This window comes from Lacerta agilis, chromosome 6 (genome assembly GCF_009819535.1).
Source record: "Lacerta agilis isolate rLacAgi1 chromosome 6, rLacAgi1.pri, whole genome shotgun sequence".
NCBI lineage: Eukaryota > Metazoa > Chordata > Lepidosauria > Squamata > Lacertidae > Lacerta > Lacerta agilis.
The window spans coordinates 33,640,855-33,663,293 of record NC_046317.1 but is presented as its reverse complement, the minus strand read 5'-3'; the positions used below and the strand labels follow the sequence as shown (position 1 = coordinate 33,663,293).

The 22,439-nt window shown below is 41.1% G+C and overlaps 1 protein-coding gene and 1 long non-coding RNA gene across 3 annotated transcripts; both read right to left on the bottom strand.

Annotated features, from left to right (window-relative positions):
* Positions 1–330: 330 nt before the first annotated feature.
* Positions 331–14,222, bottom strand: LOC117048258 (uncharacterized protein C1orf141 homolog). Of its 2 annotated transcripts, none has more exons than XM_033151853.1 (8): positions 14,110–14,222; positions 12,313–12,479; positions 11,729–11,832; positions 10,678–10,787; positions 10,137–10,236; positions 9,033–9,138; positions 3,870–4,056; positions 331–1,471 (listed from the first exon to the last, which is right to left on the bottom strand). In XM_033151853.1, exons 1-8 carry the CDS (start codon positions 14,188–14,190, stop codon positions 410–412), a joined length of 1,917 nt encoding a protein of 638 aa, XP_033007744.1. In that variant the 5' UTR covers positions 14,191–14,222; the 3' UTR covers positions 331–409. The 2 variants fall into 2 exon arrangements, with proteins under 2 accessions (XP_033007744.1, XP_033007745.1); XM_033151854.1 differs by lacking the exon at positions 14,110–14,222 and adding an exon at positions 12,157–12,204 and having other exon boundaries at positions 12,313–12,401.
* A 2,608-nt stretch (positions 14,223–16,830) lies between these two features.
* Positions 16,831–17,327, bottom strand: LOC117047772. The gene is made up of 2 exons (XR_004426767.1): positions 17,290–17,327; positions 16,831–16,981 (listed from the first exon to the last, which is right to left on the bottom strand). It is a non-coding gene; the product is annotated as an uncharacterized LOC117047772 (long non-coding RNA).
* Positions 17,328–22,439: the final 5,112 nt, after the last annotated feature.

Below are 22,439 nucleotides of genomic sequence, written 5' to 3'. Positions count from 1 at the left end.
TTTAAAGGCCAGCACCTTGAACTGAGTTTGGATGCCACCCAGTAGCCAGCAACACTCTTTCAATACCGGCGTAATATGGAGCATGCACCCAGGAATTCACCAGGCAGCTTTGGTTAACCCACTTACTAGCCTTCACTTTCCCCTCCCGGAGTGGAAATTAGTACTGGAATGCCAATGCAACATCACGTTTTGTGAGACTGTGGCGGAACATCAGATGGCACACAACATGCTGAGAACATCAGATGGCACACGACATTTGCTGCTTCAGTGCATCTGATACTCTACTCCCTCACTGGTTGCAATCCCTTTGGACTACATCATGTCAACAGATTTGGGGGAAGTGGTTATTGTACAGATTTATTAGCAGTGCAGAAAGCACTTCACACAACAGTCATTTCAGAGGTTGATGCTACTTTTCATTACCCACAGGTAACAGGTTCTGCACGCTCTGATCCCTATGGGATTCAGAGGCATCAAATTCTGCTGTTGGTATGCTTATAACTGCAGAGTGTGCAGACCCAGCGTATTGCTCTTCTGAATGTGTGGCCAATTCTGATTTCTGGGGTTCAAGGCTACTATTTACTTCTTCCTGAAAGCTCCTTAGTGATAGTGATGATGTTGGCCCAATTAACCTCTCACTGTCTTCTTGGGTTGGGGACTGGGCTGAGACTTCCATGTTGCTTGCCCTGTTTTCATCCAGAAAAGGTTTCTGGTGTGAATTATCCTGGTGCTTCACTTCAGACTTGCTGCTCTCCACTGATACGATTTTAACACAACTATGAGATGAGCATGAACTGCGAGCTGAAGGGACAGAGTTGTGGTAGTTAGCGAGTTTACCTCCAGATCTTGGAACTGGAATTGGCTTTGAGATGGGGATGTAGTCCACAAAAAGCACTCTATCCTTCTTACGGGGTTCTTCGACGGAAGCGAACTCCTTCTCAAAAAAATCTGGAAGTTGGGATTTTATTCCTGAAATCAGGCTTCTAGATGAAATAGTACGGTATATGGCCAGCATTGGATTCTCTCCACATACCATAAGGCTTTCTTTCTGACGCTGAGGCATGTTCGTTGAAATACTCCTTTCAGGGACCGTATGTCTGCTGAAAGTTTTTGTGACACTTCCACTCATTTTCTGAGCAATCTCTTTCTGAGAACTTGTGAAGATATGATCACATGGTGCTTTCTTCACAGATAAAATCTGAACAGCGATGCGCTTTGGTTTCCCAGATAGGGCTGGCTTTTTCTTCCTCTTTGTAGTTTCATTCGGGGGAGAATTTTGTTTACTTCTGGTGATTGCAATGGATTCATTATAGTTATTTCGTAGGACCGGGTTTAGCTGCATGCAGATTTCACCACTCCTATTCACACCATAAAATGCTCCATCCCCATACATAGAAAGACATGTATTCAATGCATGCTTCTTTACATACCCTTCATTGTGGCAATAGACGGGAAATGATTCACCTGACTTCTAGAGAGAGGAGGAGAGAAATGTTAAAACCTTTCACACCAACAAAACTGCTATATTCATACATATGTAAGGGGGAAATCATACTGTCACCTAAACTTTTAACTTCTGTTTCCTAGAATTGTATAAACACAGAAAACTGCCTTATACTAAATTTTAATATTGGTCCATCTAGCCCAGTATGGTTTAGACCAGGGGTCAGCAAACATTTTCAGCAGAGGGCCGGTCCACTGTCCCTCAGAACTTATGGGGGCAGACGGACTATATTTTGAGGGGGGGGGGAATGAAAGAATTCCTATGCCCCACAAATAACCCAGAGATCCATTTTAAATAAAAGCACACATTCTACTCATGTAAAAACACGCTGATTCCCAACCACCCGCGGGCCGGATTTAGAAGGTGATTGGGGCCTGCCTGGTGTTTTTACATGAGTAGAATGTGTGCTTTTATTTAAAATGCATCTCTGGGTTATTTGTGGGGCAGAGGAATACATTTTTTTATACAGTCTGGCCCCCCACAAGGTCTGAGGGATAGCGGACTAGCCCCCTGCTGAAAAAGTTTACTGACCCCTGACCCACTGAGACTCCCAAATCCTCCTTTCTGTGCCTAAAAAACCCAAACACATGGGGGGGGGGGAGGCAAAGTGCCTCAGCCCCAGGAGCTGATGACTACACTCCCAGGATAGCCAAATTACAACTAATAATGAGGTTTTGTTCCTTTAATTTGTTTGAATTGGAACAAGAATATTCCATTTCCCCTGCAGGTGTTTATTTACTTAGCAATGTAAAAACATGTGTTATCTCCCATTGCTGCTGTTGTGAAGGGTCTCTGTGCATAGATTTCCACTCTTAACTGAACTATAGGCTGTAAACATATCATACATTTCAATAAGCCCTTCTCCCTGGGGGGGGGGGGGAGAATCTCAGGAACTGAAGTTTACCCCTCACAAAGCTATATTTACCAGCACCATTAAGAAACTACAGTTTCTAGGAACTTACCGGTATGTGCCATGTGCTTAAAGTATGGTGTTTATGCAGCTACAAAGTGGTGTGTTGTTGTTTTTGGCATATCATTACCATTTAACTTCAACTTCTACATTTCCTCGTTATATCCAAGCAGTTGCCAACTGAAAATTACATTTCATTGATTTAGTGAAGTAGAAACTAGTCTGGGGGTGGTGTGGAATGTGTTGGGATGATAAATGTGTTAGTCTTTTAAGGTGCCATGAGACTTTTTGTTGTAATACCAATTCCCATTGCTCTCTGCCAGTGATGTTAGAGTTGCAATGAAGGTTTAATTCAGCAGTAAATCATGCAGAAATGTGTTTTCCCATATTTTGTGACACATTTCACTCAGGTCCTATAAAAAGATTACATCCGTGGGCTTAGATGTCAGTTAAGCCAGTTGCTAAAGGTAATGTGAATATGGTCAAGATAACATATAACATGGCAAGAAGGTAAAAAATGGTATATTGCCATCAGCATTAGTTGAACAGAATGCTGATTAGCTGCTATCCAATGGGAAATAGGACTTTCTGTGTGGTGTTAGTCCTACTTAGAATAGGCCCATTGAGGTTAGAAACATGACTTAGTTCATTAATTTCAATTGTCTATGCTTAGCAGGGGAACCAGGTGGCGCTGTGGGTTAAACCACAGAGTCTAGGGCTTGCTGATCAGAAGGTCAGCAGTTCGAATCCCTGCCACTGGGTGAGCTCCCGTTGCTCGGTCCCAGCTCCTGCCCACCTAGCAGTTCGAAAGCACGTCAAAATGCAAGTAGATAAATAGGGACCGCTCCAGCGGGAAGGTAAACGGCGTTTCCGTGCGCTGCTCTGGTTCGCCAGAAGTGGCTTTGTCATGCTGGCCACATGACCCGGAAGCTGTCTGCAGACAAACGCCGGCTCCCTCGGCCTATAGAGCGAGATGAGCGCCGCAACCCCAGAGTCGGACACGACTGGACCTGATGGTCAGGGGTCCCTTTACCCTTTACCTACCTCATGCTTAGCAGTAGTTTTTTTTTAAGTGTTTTAAAATATACAACACAAAATGTCTTCTTTTGGTCCTTCAAATAGGAATAACAGGGATAGTTGCATTGTGAAGTCTATTGGTTTATGATGTATTTTAGCAGCCTCTTAGACAGCTACTTATTTAACTGATATAGCAAGCCATGGGGATTTCCATTTTTGTCAACCAGTTCTTCATAAAGAATTCCCTTACATTCTGTAATTAGCAATGAGAATTCTTTCAAACCATGTACTGTAACCTGTTCTTCCAGCGGGTATCTTAACATTGAGATCAGAATTGGAAATTCTTAAGTTAATTACTTTCTTAACCTATAGATTATTTTTTTTAAAAAAAAAACCATTAAACAGGTGGAGGTGGTAGTGGTGGGGATATGATATTACCGGTAAACTGTCACATTTTGGCCTTGAACTGCCAGCTCTGATCACTTTGGCATTTGGTTTTTCTATTTCATCCTCAATGCAGAGAGGTACAGAAACCTTCTTCTTTTTCAGTACAGCATCCTCAAAGTGGGTAAAAGTCTTGATATTTTTTTCCTCATTGGTTAAATCATATTTCCAAAGAGCGTCTCTGCATTAAAAAAAAAAGTGATAGTAATAAGTGGTCACCAAACAATTAAATAAGCAATATTACTGAATATTGCTAGTTCCAACCCTGATATTACATTCTTCAAAAGTAATGTGTTATCAGCCCAAACCTGTGGAACACCCTGCCAGTTGAGATTCAGTGAGTGCTTTCTGTGCCTAATTTTAAAAACCTGCTAAAAACTTTTCTATTCTGCCAGGCCTATGTAGTCAATTAAGAATACATTCCCACAATCAGGACCGGTGCTAGGGTTTCTTGCGCCCTAGGCAGACCACCTTCTGGCGCCCCCAGCCCCCCGCCAAAGCCTGCTTTAGCAGGAGGTGGGGGTGGTGGAGAGGCAAGCAGCAGTTTCTCCGCTGTAGCGGAGAAGCTGCTGCTAGCCCATCCCGCCCCCCCCCCCCGCCCAAGCCTGGCCAGCACCCCCTCCATTTTGGCGCCCTAGGCAATTGCCTAATTCGCCTTAATGGACGCACCAGCCCTGCCCACAATGGTTTACTGATGTTTGTTTTTCATTCCTTTTAGCTTTTAACTTTTTAAAAACTTTTTATTATTTTATTGTTTGCTTTTATGTTTTTATATTGTTGTTAGGAAATCAGCCCTGAGTGCTCACTGGAAGGACAGATCCTGAAACTGAGGCTCCAATACTTTGGCCACCTCATGAGAAGAGAAGACTCCCTGGAAAAGACCTTGATGTTGGGAACGAGATGGAGGACGAGATGGTTGGACAGTGTTCTTGAAGCTACCAACATGAGTCTGAACAAACTGCAGGAGGCAGTGGAAGACAGGAGGGCCTGGTGTGCTCTGGTCCATGAGGTCACGAAGAGTCAGGCACGACTAAACAGCTACACAACAACAATTGTTGTAAACCACTGTGATATATTTTTTATGATATACTGGTACTGTATATAAATGTATGTATGTGTTCAGATAATGCCTTTTGCAAGACCACCAGATCAATTATTCGCCTGGTATGCTTCAAAGCCAGTAGTAATACTACTATTAACAACAACAACAAAAACAAAAACAAAAACATGCTTTTTCATTGTGTTAAGCACCTTGCACATGTTAATCTCACTCATTCTTACAACAACCCAAGGTCACTGTCATTGTCCCTCTACTGCATAGCAGTTCAGCCGCCATGGCTGAGCTGTAATTTAACTAGGGAATCTCCTACATCACAGCTCTCCCACATTTCATTAAATATATTCTCATTTTTCCATAGGTTCTGGTGCATCCAAGAAACAATGAACATAAAGCAGTTGCTTTGTTTTCTTGTTTGCATCAGAAAAATTGTCATGAAGGCAACTCAGGGTCTGAGGGAGAAAGCACGGAGACCAAAGCAATAGTACCGGTTTTCAGAAATACTTTATTAATACCATATATTCAAGTCTCTCGATTTTATAGCACATTCACACACACTCTGCAGGGATATAGCTGCCAAAGACATCTAACTAGATGGCCAGTTCAACTTTACTGGGTGAGTCTTGGCTCTAGTATTACTGGAGAAGAAGAAAGCTGCTCCCTATCTACTTTCTAGCCACACTATGAATAATTGTAAAAGTTTTTGTCATATTCCCAATTTTACTTGCCTTTTTATTTTAGCTACTAAACCCCAAACCTGACCCTGCAGTCTTTCACTATAGTCCAACAGTCATCAAAAGCCACATAAAATAATATATTAAGGGTATTCTTGATCCTGATGTCAAACAGATAAAAAAAAAGTGTCCTTATAGCCTCATAAAAGGAAGGAGTAAGTATATTTGAGTTTCATATGCCCCATGGATTCCACATTCTTGTGCAAACAGGAGCATTTTTCAAGTTGTGGCACTTTGATAGGCTCTGAACAATTTGATATATGTTTTTTGTTGTTCAGTCGTTCAGTCATGTCCGACTCTTCGTGACCCCATGGATCAGAGCACGCCAGGCACGCCTATCTTTCACTGCCTCCCGCAGTTTGGCCAAACTCACGCTAGTCACTTCGAGAACACTGTTTGATATATGTTAGTAGGAAGTAAAAATGAGATTGCCAAAGTGCTCTTTTGTAAGTATATCTGTTATATTTTGTCATAAGTTTCATTATTTTCTGACAGAGTATTATTTTCTTGGAAACAAAAGGGAGGAAAAAGACTTCTGAGCTTAGCTTTCAACGCATAACTGAAGGAAGTTTATTCTACAGGGGGACTGAGATTTCCACGGACCGTGGACTATAAAACAAAGACATGTAAAGACTCACAAATATTATTAGAGTCAGAGAAGGCATAAAAAGAACTAAGTATTATAAGAAAGTGTTCTATATTTGTTACATATTAGAACCATAAGGTACAGGATAAAATACAATCATATGATGTATTGGTTGTTGTGTTAAATGAATAGTTGGGAAATATTATCTAAATATATTTTGAAATAATGATACTGTATCAAAATAGTATTTACTGATTTTTATTCAATTGTTTTTATGGGCATTTGTTGACTTTGCATTTTATGTGTCCAACTAGTAATAAACAAAACCACTAGCTCTACACACACACACAATGATTTATACATTCCTTATTTTTATGGCAGGGCAGCAGGAGAGGGATAGGGAGGAGAGCAATATAAAACTGCTACAAATGAAGGTCCTTTCCCCACTACTTTATATAACCTATTCTATTTCTGAAATTTTGAGGATAGTGCCCACACTAATTTTAGCCAAAATTACACCACCCAAGCACAAAAGGGGGGGGGGTATGGGCAGAATCTGGAGAATCCCAAGGAAGGCATAAGTAAAGAAATATATCAGTATCACTAAATCACTGTTCCCCCCCCCCACCTGCACTGGCCTCCTGTCTCACTGCCTCTGTCTCCTTCCTCTTTGCCTTCCAATGCTGTTGCAGTGGTCCAATAGTCCACAGTGCCATCTGTCTGTGGCCAAGCACACTACAGCATTATGACACACTTGCATTTTTATTGGTATATAATAAGTTATATGAGCTTTTATTTATAAAAAGTAAGCCTTTAGCCCTACTAGAAGGAACATTATAAAGCAAAATATGCAAGCATCTTTCTAAACAATTTCTGTGAGCTAGTCTGGCTGCTCCTGCGTTTCAGTGTTTTTATTTTTTTAAAAAAAAGATTTTATTGGTTTTCCACAAAAACACAAAAACAAAGAGACAATACAAGAGCACAAATACAACATACAACAATTAAGAACAAAGATAACAAAAATACACCTAAACTGGAATACCAACATCCCTTTACTTGTTACAAAAAATAAAAAAATTTCTTCTTTCGAATCTACTTGGGGGGGGGCTTCCCCCATTTTCTCTCCTTTGCTTTCAATTCTAATTTACTTTAATAACATCCATCTTTAAATTTTAAATCTATTATCATCAAAATATCCAAATAAACTTCTTTATATTTAATTTACCTCATAATATAACATAATACTTCTTATCTTAAATCTTATTTTACTTAAACTGCTGCTAATAATCATTCACATATCTCTTCACTAGTTCAAAATCATAAAATCTTAACACACTGTCCTCAGGGTACCATGGTGAGCCGTCCTAATTATATTTCAGATATTTTCACCCTATCCCTCTTCTAACCATTTTCCTTCGCCATCTCGGGATCACCCACCAGACATCTCTCCACCTCCCTCCAGCATCAAAATATGCAAGCATCTTTCTAAACAATTTCTGTCAGCTAGTCTGGCTGCTCCTGCGTTTCAGTGTTTTTAGCCGATGAGTGAAGAGATACTGATAAGAGATATTTGGACACAAGTGCCTAACTATGATTGATAAGAGATATTTGGACACAAGTGCCTAAGAATCCTTGGTTTTTTCCTGTTGGGACAGAACACTGGAAGTTGGGAGCAGCTTTATTCTTTTACTGGGCAATTATTAATATCATTATTTTACTGAATTTATATACTGCCCTATAGCCGGAGGTCTCAGGGCGGTTCACTGAATAAAATCAAAATATAAAACCCCATAATCAAAATAAAAGTAACAACCCATTAACCCCCTCAAAAAAGCCACATTTTAAAAGGGCATGGGAAAATACTGACTCCTTACTTTATTATCTACAAAATTTTTAAAAATAAAGAATAAAGTATGCCACTCTGCATTCTAGTCTCCTCTCCAGTGGCTACAGGCCTAAGACAACTCTTAGTAATCAACTCCCCGTGTAGTTGAACACAAGTAGGACTTGTGCATTGGTAAAACACAGGCTAGATTAAGATTGGCTGAAGCCTTGAAGCTGTACTAATTTGCAGCGGTGGAGTACCCCCCAAAATGGATCTTTATATATACATCACTTTGGTTAAAGGAACCAAAATTTGATACCTGATACAAGCACCACATCCCCCTTTGTAGCCATTTTATGCCTCCTTCCACATCTTCTCAACAGCCATGTGAGGGTGGTTAGGCTAAGAGTTTGTGATTGACCCAAGCAAAAATGAAAAGGGATTGTGAAATATGAAACTGCAGCTGCTCAGAGTATGCTCTTTTTATCCAAGTTGTCGAAGTGCTTTTTGATCGTGTTTTGGTGGGAGCTGTGAAACTGCACATGCTTTTTTGTAGTCCCTGAAAGCTTACATTGTAGTACATTTGTTGCATCAATTAATATTTTCTGGCACCGTATTTCATGCATTCCTTCTTGGGAGAAGTGGGCTGCTATTTGGGGAACCACACAAGGGCCCCAAAGTTGGTTTTAATTTGGTGTTGCAGCTCATACAATAAAGATGTGACTTAAAATAAATAAATCAGATCAGGTTATAGCTAACTTGTGGCAGCCCAGATGTTACTGGGCTCGAACTAGCATCAGCCACAGCCGGCATGACCAATTGTCAGGCATGGTGGGAGCTGTCGTGCAATAACATCTGTAGGGCCGTAGCTTAGCCACCATTGAGTTAAATGCTATACTAATGCATTATAAAAAGAAATCTATGTGCACTATTATTCCTGATTATTAATAGTTACCTTTTGTTCAGGTTATCTTGTAACGAATGGACATTTGTACAGGATTTGACTTTACCCTTTCTCTTCAGTTCCTGATCAACTCCATGTTTGGCTTCATCATAAACACCTGAAATCACAATGAAATTTATTACATCTCACAAATACAATGGCATAGACAAGATAAAAGAGGCTTTTCATAGTAGCTTATATTAAATAATAACTTGAAGTTAGGTAAAGTAGAGATATGAGGGTGCAGGGTAGCACCGCTGTGGTTCCGTGGTTGGTCTGAGAGCTGATTCAGATACTAAAGCTCAGCATGGAGCCTCTGTCATTTGTAAGCAAGTCACAAAGAGAACCTCCATACCTGTCCTAAACTACTGTTTTTCAATGAAATTATAAGCATCTGGTTTATTTTCATCATAATTACGTATAAATCAAAATATAACTAGGTCAATACATTCTAACAAATATTTTATTTTGTACTCAAAAGGTTAAGAAATTTGTTTTAAAAAGTGCACGAGATGTACCGAATAATATATGCAGGGCCGTCTCGTCCATTTGGGCTGGTGGCGCGGCATGCCGGGTGCCCCCTCCCCAACCCGACCCCACAGGCGGGTGGGCGGGCGGGCGCTTGTGCCGGCGGCACAGCCCCGTCTTCGAGCGCAGCGAGCAGGGGGGGGGAGTAGCGCGGCTGCGAGAGCACTGGAAGGGCGCGCAGAGCCCTGCGCCGCTCCAGCGCCACGCCCCTCATCCCCTGCTCGCCCACCCCCCTCCCGAGGGGTGGCAAGCGCGAGAGGGAGGCAGCGGAGAGGCGGTACGCCAGGGGCGCGGGAGGGATCACTGCACCACGGCGGCCGATCTCCTTAAGACGGCCCTGAATATATGCAGAAATAAATCTTTGTCTGCTCTCCCAGTTTAGGCAAATGCTGCTGGTTCAAGAACCATCGCTAGTTTTCCCAGCCTTTGGTGGCAAAACTCAACAATTGGACTATGACTTTTTCAGTTATGGTCTGTTTCTCACTGAGATGGTTCTTCCAAATTACTGAGGCATTTGTGAGGCCAAAGTGCTATGTAATTGTTACTATGGTTTTTGTTAGTCATTTTTATTATTTATTTTTCTCCAACCTTTTCCCACAACAGCAGTTGTCCGTCCATCTTCACGACTGGTTCCTGTAAATGCACTTTTGTGATAATCATCCACGCCTCTCAGAGATTTTCTTTCATCCTGGTTGTTGGAAAACATTTTTTGTGCATGTGTCAAAGCAGTTATACAGACTTACAGCGATTATCCTATGCAAGCAATATCAATTTGGGCTACAATAAAATGACACAGAGCCATATGAAGACAACATGTCTTTGATATAATTTGTAGGAATATGCTAGCTTCAGCGCTCCCGCGCGGCTGCTATTGGCGGCAAACGAGCCTGCTGCGCCTGCCGTGCGCAGGACGGAAGAAGACACAGCGCGATCTGTCAAACTACAGCACTGCGCATGTACAGGTAAACATACATTTTGACCAAAAATAACAATGTCTAACTAACCACCACCACCGATTATTTTTTCAGCAAATAAGAACCAGTTGACCCATATACCATACAAGTGTGCTAGATCGTTCAATAAATTATTTTATAGAAACAGCAAGGAAATGCTTGGTAGCATGGCTCACCTCTGACACTCTCCCAGGTCTTTTCTGAACTTCTGTGGTGGAATGAGCAGATTTAAGCCTTTGTTTTAGTTTCAGGAGTGTGAAACCTCCATCTAGAGCCTCCATGTTCACTGAAAAAAACATAAAAATGTGAATAAATCACATTTTTTATGTTGTCTCTAATATTATTAGTCACCCACCGAACTCAAACCCAGCTCTGGCACTTCTGTCACTAGACACAGATCTAGATTCTCTCCCCTCATACAAAAAAAGGAACTAGCTGCCATGCTGTTTACTGCTGCCTGTTTAGAGATTGGCTCCCATTGTGAAGACTTCAAAGGACAATTTCTGACAGGATGGCTAGAAAAAGTTTGGGATTTGGCTCTTTCTGGGCACCTAATGCAACACGGAAGGGTTATTAGAGGTCAAACTGGACATGATCATTTCAATAATATGTGATCACCATGTAAATAAAAGTGATGTTAATGTAAGACCTCCACTACTCATGTTTCCTTATGGAGAGGTTATGTCACAGATAATTAAACCCTTGACAATCTGTTCAGTGTTTCAGTTATTTTACAGTGTCCCCACTCAACTTTTATTCTTATATGCAATTGATACATGCATGTAACACAGTACATGTTTTGTTGGAAGTGACCAATGCTATTTTACTGCAATATTTTTTAAAAAAAACATTCTATTAAAAATCAAATTGTACAGCACTGAAATCCACTGGGATAAGTCAGAGTTTTTCTTCAATGGGCAGTATTTGATTACTTCAGTACAGGCATCAAGTATACATCTCTGCATGTCTTAAAATACATCTGGAATGGTCAGATGGATCATCAGATTTAAGGCAATCCCATATCCTATATTATATTGCATAGTAATATTGACCACATTATCCTAGTGTGGATCCTTTTGGAGTCAAAATGACACCATCAGCACAGAAGAGGAAGGTACCATCAGGCTTGGGGGAACCCTAGTTGCAGAAGTATTTTTTAAAAAATGAGGGGAGGGGGTGGAATGTTCCAAACCAATTCCCTGCTTTAAATAAATACAGCAAACATACCTCTCTGATTAGTTGGTTTATGTTTCAGGTAGCTTGGAGCACTAAATAGCCTCACAACAGGTTTTCCAGAGTGATCCTTCCTTTGTGTTGACTGAGATTTGGGCCTAACAGTAATACAACAACAACAGCTGTAAACTACAGGAATCATTCTATGGCTGGTTACGGTTAAATCAAATATATTTGATTTTTATCAATTATTTTATTAGACACAAATTTAAACAAAAATCCTATCCTATACCTGCTGCAAATTGTATACATACATTTATTCATAATGATTATGTCCACAAAGTATTCTAAATTGAGCAAGGAATATGAATGAGAACATTCAGTGTTTATACATACCTCTTTCTAAATAAGGACCTTTTATTTTAATGATGAGGAACTACACTAAATCATAAAGAACCACCTGATTTGTTCACCTTACTTACTAGTGTATCAGACCAGTCCTCAGGGTTCAGGGAGCAATACAAAGCATTCTGTGGAGTCAAGTGGGGAAACTATAGTATCAAGATAGTTCAAGAAGATGGACTTAACTACCAAAAATAAACACCAGTATGAACTTAAGGTGTGGGTGGGTGCCTCACCTTTGTGACTGCTGAACTGCGCTCTGATCATCTTGAATAACATGCTGAGTGGATGGAGTTACAGAAATACTTGATTTTACAGGTCGAGACAATTCATTCAGATTGAAGTCAAATGTCAGTGGAGTTCTCACACACGGGTTTACCTGTACTCTCCCCAGCTTTCGGCACTGGTAATAAAAAAGATACAGCATTCACTGGTATAGTGTTTCATGCTTTTCACTAAGGGCAGAAAGTTCCAGGGCACCTTCATGGAATCGTTTGCTTGAGAGCAATGAGGGCTAGGGGAAAATGGTGTTTTAAGATCTGTTTGTTTACATTCATACAGGGTGAGCAGGTAGTTAGCAGGTAGGCCCTTCTTCAAGGCCTCCCACCAAATGAGGTGTGGGGTGTGCGTGTGGGTTATAAGTGAAAGTGAAACCCTGGTTGTGGAATGTACCGCCAGATTGGTTTGCCTGGGCCTTAATGTTCCATTGCCACGATTTTATTATTTTCCTTTAGTGTTTAAATGTTATTCTTTGCTCTTTGTATTTTATCTGAATTTGGAGTTTGTTTGAATGCTGCTTCAAATTTTATTACTTTGTATTAATGTTATTTTTAACCAGTTGTTTTTATTATGTAAACTTGGGCACAACTCCTACTGCAGAAGAATATAGATACCGTATGTACAAGTATAAGCCCTCCTTGCATGATGTTATGATGTGGGTCTTCTGGAAAATTTTGAATTGGAAAACCAGAGGAATTTGCCTTGGGAAATTTTCAGTCCGCACTGGAAATTTTTCTGATGCCCTAGAGAGTGGCCTAATTTAGGTTGTTTACTTTACTTGTATGTAGCAAACAAAGCTAAAAACTTTGGAGGGGCTAAGGTTGTCTAATATTTTATTTGCAATTGTCATCCATTCATTGTTTCCAGTGAACCTAGGAATCAGAATTTTTTCAATGGAAAAAGAAAGCGCTGGGAAATATTCTGCTCCACATCACTACACTCCATACCCTCTTTTTGTGACAGGGACACTGTATGTGCATAAAGGCATACCAGATGTACAAATATACATGGTGTTCTAAGAGGGACCACATACAAGAGTTGCTCTTACAACTGTTCTCATGTAGAACCTGTACACTAGAGACTTGCTCTTGGAAAACTAATGAATAATCAATTCACTAGGGTTTGGTTGCAACTGACAGTTATACCACAGGAAACGTATTTCAAATATACACTTTTTGAAGATTACATGTCTTCCAACCACTAGGTACTCCTAACCAATTTGGCTTCAATTGATTTTTTTAAAATCTACAACACCATCTAAAATTAATATCCAGCTTTGCTAATATAAATACTGTCAAGTTTTTCATTGCTTCTGCTCTTTGCCTAACGAAGGCACTGTTTTGCTTAAGGTTGAAGGCAGGTCTGTGTAACTGCTAGATTTGGTGTTTCCAAAAGTAGGGGTCAAACATTTGCCACAGAATCCTGCATGTATCCTGTGACCTGCAGCATCTAGCTGAGAGTTATTTAGTCAAGTTTGCAATATCCGTCTTGGGACTTTGTCTAAATGCATACCGACATGAAGCCATTTTTGTTGTTGTTGTTCTGTTTGTTCTGTTTTTGTTTTAATTCTCTCTCCCTGTTCCATAATACAGTACATAACATCTAGCCTGGAGTTCAAGAGAACTTGAAAGCTTTTTCCCTATTCTACAATGGTTTGGTTGACCCTAATAAAGGTATTGCCCAACTATGGATTTTGATATATTTCAAAACGGAGTCATAACTGTTCCTATGGCTTATACGGGTATTATACGTACCTCAATTAGCTCATATTTGCTAAGTATTTTCTTCTCATATTGCTTCATTACATCGAGTTTTACCAGTACTCTCTGGACCATGTTTATTCTTCATTCCCTAGGGCAAGGTTCTTTTTTCTAAAGAAAAGAAAAGAAAAGAAAAGAAAAGAAAAGAAAAGAAAAGAAGAAAGGAAGGAAGGAAGGAAGGAAGGAAGGAAGGAAGGAAGGAAGGAAGGAAGGAAGAAAGAAAGAAAGAAAGAAAGAAAGAAAGAAAGAAAGAAAGAAAGAAAGAAAGAAAGAAAGAAAGAAGCAAGAATGAATCTGCTGGTATTGCTTGGCAAAGATTGGGAGTGGTGTACAACCTTTGTAACAACATAAAAATACCATGGGGGGGGGGGGAAATAGGGACCAGAACAGGAAGTGTTTAAGCTTTTAAATAAATAAATATCTGCTTATGTTACATGTTTTCCTTTTTGCTCACAGTTGCATAGAAACTGTTTGATCTGCAGAATTGCTCTGAAAGTTTTTCCTTGCTCTATTCATGAATGGTTTGCTTAGAGGTAAGTCTGTGTTCACCGGGGGGGGGGGGGGGAATTACTCCTAAGTGTTCATAAGACTTCAGCCTTAAAACTGCTATTGCAGCCCCCGCTCTGACTGGTCAAAGGAGCAGCAATACAACAAGAAGTGTGAAACAGCCAGATTCACCCATGTTTTGGTTTTAAAAAATCTACACACTGTCTGCTATGAAAGTCACAGAGAAAACGGTGGCCTTCATTATGCAATGTAAACACAGATACAAGGAATTTTATCTCTCCTGAAAAAGTAGTTACTGTAGTTGTTTTGTTAAATGTATATTCAAATACCAGAAATTTAATCTGCTTTTTCCATTTTTACTGAAAGCTTCCACTGTTTTCTTTTTCTTTATTTAAAAATATAAGATTATTTTACAGAATAACAGAAGCTTCTATTTTTTATTCATATTCCTCTCAGAGTTCAGGATTTCATTGTATTCAGCAAAAAGAAAAGAAAAGCTGAATCAGTATGTTTTACACATCTTTCAATTAAAGTACCTATTTTGAAATAACACAAAAAATTCCTGATAAGAGCAAAATGTTTTCAACTGATATTACTAAAGAAAATGCTTAGATTTTAATATATTGTGGTACAGACTAAGGGAGGAGTTTGAAAGATCACTCAACGATCCCACAAACTCAGTGACTCTTGACTGTAAAAGAGCAATGATTAGCAGGAGTATAGAAACCAGTCTGATAAGATTTTCCCCCAATCCAATACTAACTGCCTCCATATACTATAACTAAAGAGATTGCCAAATGCAGGTGATGTGTTACCGAAGAAACTAAATTATCTGGATATCCTTCTGGAAAATATGTGTTCCTTTTTGTTCCCCCTCTCTTCAGCTGCAGGTAATCTCTCTCTCTCTCTCTCTCTCTCTCTCTCTCTCTCTCTCTCTGTGTGTGTGTGTGTGTAAGAGAACAAAAGACTTGGGCAGTCTTGAAACCGGGCATGAAAAAGGTAGAGACTTGACTTGCCATCTACTGTGAATCAAGTCGTACATCATTTGGGAGACCCCTAGAAATCTAATGGGGGAAGCAAGATATATTGGAATATATTATTGGTGTGAGTCTTCCTTCTCATGCTAGATGTATACTGTAAGGTAAAGGTAAAAGACCACTGATGGTTAAGTCTAGTCGCAGACGACTCTGGGGTTGTGACGCTCATCTCACTTTACAGGCCGAGGGAGCCAGTGTTTGTCCACAGTTTTTCCAGGTAATGCGGCCAGCAGGACTAAGCCACTTCTGGTGCAACGGAACACTGAAACCAGAGCAGCGCACGGAATCGCTGTTTACCTTTCTGCCAGAGCGGTACGTATTTATCTACTTGTACTTTCTGGCGTGCTTTCAAACTGCTAGGTTGGCAGGGGCTAGGACCAAGCAATGGGAGCTCACCCCGTCGCGGGGATTCGAACTGCCGACCTTCTGATCGGCAAGCCCAAGAGGCTCTGTGGTTTAGACAACAGCGCCTCCTGCGTCCAGATGTATACTGTAAGGTAAAGGTAAAGGGACCCCTGACCATTAGGTCCAGTTGTGGCCGACTCTGGGGTTGCAGGGCTCATCTCATGTTACTGGCCGAGGGAGCCGGCGTACAGCTTCCGGGTCTTGTGGCCAGCATGACTAAGCCGCTTCTAGCGAACCAGAGCAACACACGGAAACACCATTTACCTTCCCGCCAGAGCGGTACCTATTTATCTACTTGCACTTTTTGGTGTGCTTTCGAACTGCTAGGTGGGCAGGAGCTGGGACTGAGCAACGGGAGCTCACCCCGTCACGGGGATTCGAACCGCCGACCTGATCAGCAAGCCCTAGGCTCTCTGGTTTAACCCACAGCGCCACCCGCATCCCTGATGTATACTGCACATATCAGTAAATAAAACTTACATCACAGAACCTTTACCACTCTACAATGGCCTTCAGTCCAAGGTCACCAAACTCAAGGCTTGTGCTCACAGGACGCCTGAAACCTCTCATTGCTTAATAATTGGGACACATGTAATAAAATGTTTAAACAGACTAAAGCTGCTTCCTAAAGCTTTTTCTTGTTGCAAAGCCTGTTGTTTCCCGTGATATCCACTTGTCCATAGAATCTTTCAGGAAAAAAGCAGATTGGCAAGGCCTGAGGTTCAAACCTAAAAGGAACCTGAAATTGGTTCTTTTTAATACCTACATCATTCAGAAGCAGAAAGGCTGCAAACAATCTCTGCTTTCTCAAGGTGATCTTCATTCCAGAGGCTCATAGGATTTGCAGATCATACAACATGTTAGCCCCTTGGGCTTCTATTCCAGTTCCCCAGAGTGAGAAATTCCAGTAGTAGAGACTGGTGAAAAACAAGAACCAAAAAAAAAGAAAAGAAAAATAAAGTACCACACCAAGTATGTGAATGGAGTGAGATGCAGGGAGCCTAAGGCACTGAATTCTTCCTTAACTTTTAAGGACAGTCATTCATATGCAGAGTCAAGAAAGATTCCTTGAAGCTCAAATTCCTTTGATCCTCAGTGCCTTGAGGCCAGGCCAAGATCAAAGGCCATGATGGCATTGCAAGTTAGGAGAACATTCTTGAAAGAAAGGAAATGCCCCAAGAATCTATGGAGCAAGGTGCAACAGAATCAAGAGGGGATTCTTTACCTGCTGTGCCTCCATATAGGCCTTCTGTGACAACCCCCCTCCCCAAGTGTTCTCTGAAGGTTGGATTCTAATAGAACCTCCCTACATCCATTATGTCATCATCTTCTGTGACTAGCTCAGCTTCAGAAGAAGCAGGCTTCGATTCTAACAAATATCACATTACTAGAAATGAATAGGTTAGAAACTTTTTAACTTCCAGAGTTAATGTTGAATACTGGTATATTACTTCCAGTAAATGAGCCACCATAGCTGCTAGAGGGCTGTGAAAATTTGTGTCACAAGCTTTAGACCCGTCTACCCATGTACTATATGAAACCCAAATGGTGCATTTGTTGCCAGATGTGAAATATATTGACATTATTTTCAGCTCTTCTACCCCATTACAAAGCAGAAGTGATTACCGTAGTTTTCTGTGTATAACACGCCCCCTTTTGGGGGGACTAAAAATTAAGAAAACGCTCTATGCACTATCCGTGTATAAGACAACCCCTTATTTTAAACTTCAAAAATTTAGGAAAAAATATAGTCTTATACACAGAAAAATATGGTATGTTTAGCAAGTTTTGTTTTTGTTTTACAAAGCTGATCTACAGCCTTTTCCATTGAGATAAATAGGGTGTTAATGCGTGCAGCTTGCCAGTAAATAATGTCTATAATAACACAGGACTAAACACATTCAGATACTATACACACACACACACACACACACACACACACACATCTCTTTGTAAACAAAAACCCATGTACACTGTTAAGTTTAAAAATCACATTTGTTTATATTTTGCAGCTATTTACATATGCTTGAAAACCATTCCAAGTTGCAGTTTCCAACATTAAAATCCCACTGCACCCTTCTGCCTTTCTGGTCACCATTTTAGAAACATGTTAAATCCTTCCCCTGATTTATGCCCCAACATTCTTTCTGACTTACTAAAGGTATTTATTTTCTTAATGGAAGTAAGCAACAATAAAAACTTTACTACTCGGGTGAATTGTTTTTCTCTGTCCACAACCACTACTGTGGGTAGAACACAGTGAGATATATATACACACACACACACACACAAAACGCAATACCCTTCTTGTTAATCTGGTTTTGAAAGTACATTCAAGTGGGTTAAATTTAACCATCAGAAAAGGCAGTAGACTCATGATTGCAACTGAAAGGAATTAAAATGTTGATTGATACACATTGCTCTGTGTGTGTGTGTGTGTGTGTGTGTGTGTGTGGTGAGGTTGTTATGCAACTGCTTGCCAAGGCCACAAGGGATGAGGGTGGGGGGAGGCCAATATAGCTCCTTACCAAGGGCGGAAGGGAGCTTAGGTACCACCTCTGCTTCCATGAGCAGAAGCAGCCCTTCCACTCACAGAAAGGCCTGGACCCAATTCAGCATTATAAGCAGCTACCAAAGTGCATAACTGCCATAAAAAGGAAGAAGAAAGAAGGGGGGTTATAAGTGGAAGAAGTGACCTGTACTCTTTCATTCTGTGTGTTTTATATTGATCAGAGGTGAGACAGATTCTTCTATGTTGTCTAGAGCTGGGCACAAAGGGCTGAGAACCTTTGCACTCCCCAGTTTACCCAAATTTTATCAGAGGAAAATGTCACCAGTATCTTAGAATGTTGTCAAATTGCCTGATAGCTACATTCTATTTCAGCTTTGTCTTAGAAACTGACGTCATTGATACCTGTCTTGCTATGGCTTCCTCATCTGCTGTTTGATGTCCTTCTTCTTATCCAATAAGATTGGATTTCATATCCTTGTTATTTACTGATGACACTTTCCTCATCCTCAGACCAGCTATCAATGTCCTATTCACGCAGCAAAAATCAGACCAATTCAAAAAGTCAGTTTCTCCATTTCCTCAAAGGTTGCACAGAGCTGGACTTTTCCATTTTGGGTTGTCATCGAGTCAGCTATATCCGGTGGTTCTTTGAGTGTTTGCAGAGACAGATTAATATCTTGTAGTATGGAACACCAGCTGCAGGTATCCTCGTGGAAGAGAAGAGCAATGATCGGTTTGAATAAAGAATTGACTATCTAGAAACACCCTAGTAGAACCAAGGCTGGACAATTTTGATATGAATACTGCTGAAAACTTGTGCTGGTACAGATAATTAGAGAAAGTTGCCCTGACAAAATGCGCAACTTGCAGAGCTGACTGAGCAGCTCTCGCTTATCTCATGTTTTTTTTCTAACAACCAAGCAGCTCTCGCTTGACATCGCTCGCCCGCTGCCACTTGTAACGGCCGCTGCCGCTTAGAAGTCCATGCGAGCGCACACCCGCCGCTTCAACAGTTTCGCCTGGCCGCCCGAAGTCTCTGCGCTCCAAGTCCCAACGGCTGTCCGTGGGGCACATGCGCAGTAGCGCAATCCCACGGACACAGGGACTGGACGCAGAGACACTTGCACTTTATTATATGTCGGGGTTTGGGTGCTGGAGCTCCTCGTGCACGGCCTTGGACTGGTTATGCACGAGGTACCAGTTGCGGGGAAAGCGGCCAGCGTTCCGCGTGCTTTTGAGCACGGTCGCCGGCCAAGCCTCACAGTCTGAAGGATGATGAGTAAGCCAATTGAAGACTCTGATGGTGTGTGAGTTCCTAATTGCCTTCTTTAATGAAAAGTTGCCTCGTGAAATAAAATATATACCCTGACTCTGAATAGACGGACCAGTTTAAAGAAATTAAAAATTTTACTTTACTCCCCCCTTTAACCCCAAAGGAAGACAGACACCGGTTGTATCTTTAGTGGCTTCGGCAGAACCCGCGTAGGCTCGTCCCCTAAGCTAAGTTCTCCTAAGCTTAAAGACCCTGCGCGCCCAATCTTCCGCGAGGCTAACTAAATAAACTAAAACCGAAATATCTTCCGCGGGCCTAACCCTAGGCTAACCTAAAAGAACCTATCTAAAACTAAAACCGAATAATCTTCCGCGATCTAACTCTAACTAAAGAAAAACCCATCCAACCCGTCCAGCCCGCTCCCAATACCCTTAAACTAAACCCTGAACTTAAAGTAAAAGAACGTGCGACTAACCAAAAAGAACGTGCCTAAGCGGGGTGCCTCTGCCTTTTATTAGGGAACAAACGTGACATCATCATCAATGCCTCAACCAATAAAATCACTGTTGCTGCCCTCCAAAAAGGCGGGAAGCAAGTTTAACGCTCATTAACAACTTTGAACATGACCGGAACTATAAAATAAAGGCGGATTAATCTCATAAGTGAACCACACTATTCATTCATGCTTTCACTTTCGCTTTTGCGCGCAATCATACTAAAAGTAGACCTTAAAAAACTCATAAAATAACCAAATAAATGTGAATCCATGGCGGATCCGTGAAACGTATTCCGACAATTATAGGTGATGCATCTCTGGGTTATTTGTGGGGCATAGGAATTCGTTCATTCCCCCCCCCAACAAATATAGTCCGGGCCCCCACAAGGTATGAGGGACTGTGGACCGGCGCCTGCTGAAAAAGTTTGCTGACCCCTGGCTTAGGGCATGCTATAAATGCAATATTGTGCTCGCTGCAGTTCTCCAGGCAGTGAGAGTTCCATGGCTGCAGCATTTACTCAGCTTTCATTACTTTTGGAAGGCAATCTCTAGAGATGTACTGGCATAATATTTGGTTTATTTACAAATACACAGGTTGAGCATAGATGGAAAAATAGCTCAAACATTCAACAGACAACCAAAGCCCAGCATATCAAATCTCCAGCAGCCTAGGATTCATACAGAACCCCAACTCAGCATATTTCCTCTTACTTAAACTGCAGTCTGTTTTTTGTTCTCTTTCAGACAGAGATAAGCTGCCCCCATCCCTAGCTTGCCTTCTTAGCTCCCATGGAGACAGGTTGCTGGGATATCAATGCTATCAACATCCTTTTGATAAACTTAAGCGAGTGGCCAGGTGTTACCCCAGAAAGGAACTCACACTTCACAGAAATCTGATAGGAAACCCATAACCTAAAATTACCTTAGAACCAGGCTTCAAGGAGGTGGGAGGGGTTAGGAGAAAGTAGGCAGATTTTTCTTTTTTAAAGAGCTGTGGGTTTTCCTACAGACTGACTCATACAGAGTAGAAGTTTCTTAAACCAGAAACAATATGCTGTTCTCAAATTATTGGTAATGTAGGTCACCAACTAACTGCTTCTCTTCCCCCCTTCTCTGTTGATTCATGCAGCAGTGAATTCTGAATAAGATACATTAGGGAAGAAGGAAAGTTTTATTCTGCAACTATTAGTAATGAAATCAAGTTAAGCGTGGAACTGGGGCACATGGCCTGATGGAGAATAAGGTAAATCTATCAATATCTTCAAGACAATTGATAAGCCTGAACTATGTGGGGTTGTTTTCCAAATCTTTGACCTTGCTGTTAACTGGTGGGTGTAAATATTTTCTACAGCAGTTAAAATTTATTAGCATTTGACTGTTATAAAATTTCAGAGCATGCAATGTTAAGATGTTTTGTGCTTAACTGGTATAACAGAGATGGTCTTGATCTTCCCATAGGCACCAGTTCTTCCTGTTTGACAGGCTTATCCCTATTTCTATCACCTGTTAAGATATTGCATTTATTCTTTCCCTTTCCAGGGGTGGCCAACTCCCAAGAGACTGTGATCTACTTACAGAGTTAAAAACTGGTAGTAATCTACCCACTTTTGGGGGGGTTCAGGTGAAAATTCTTGAGCTTTTTGGGGGAGGAGGAAGGCCCGTTTTTTAGGCATTCAGATCAAAGTTGTTGTTGAGCTTTTTTTAGGGAGAAGGAAAGCCCCACTTTTGGGGGTGCAGGGCAAAAAATGAGCTATTTTTAGGGGAGCCAAAGTTGTTGGGCTTCTTTGGGGTGAGCCAGTGATCTACCACAGACATCCAGTGATCTACCGGTAGATCACGATATACCTGTTGGACGTGCCTGCTTTATTCTACACACATCTACACTAGAGTTCTTTAGGATATAGACCCCTCCTCTGACAGATGTGGTGAAGCACGTACTAGTGCTGAAGCATTCTATTTTAAGATTAAATATCTAGCTATCAGAGATTGTTCCTGTTCTTGTTACCTATCCAGTGTAGGTAACCTTGTAAATCACTGTTCCTATTTTGTCCCTGGCTTTGCTTGTTGGGGATGCCTTGCTTTTGTCAGTGTGAG

Coding starts and splice junctions, on each gene's coding strand:
- LOC117048258 (XM_033151853.1), bottom strand. CDS start 14,190: ATGGTCCAGAGAGTACTGGTAAAACTCGATGTAATGAAGCAATATGAG. Junction 10,237..10,677: donor GACCTGGGAGAGTGTCAGAG/GTGAGCCATGCT, acceptor TCCAACAACCAG/GATGAAAGAAAATCTCTGAG. Junction 9,139..10,136: donor AACTGCTGTTGTGGGAAAAG/GTTGGAGAAAAA, acceptor TTGTGATTTCAG/GTGTTTATGATGAAGCCAAA.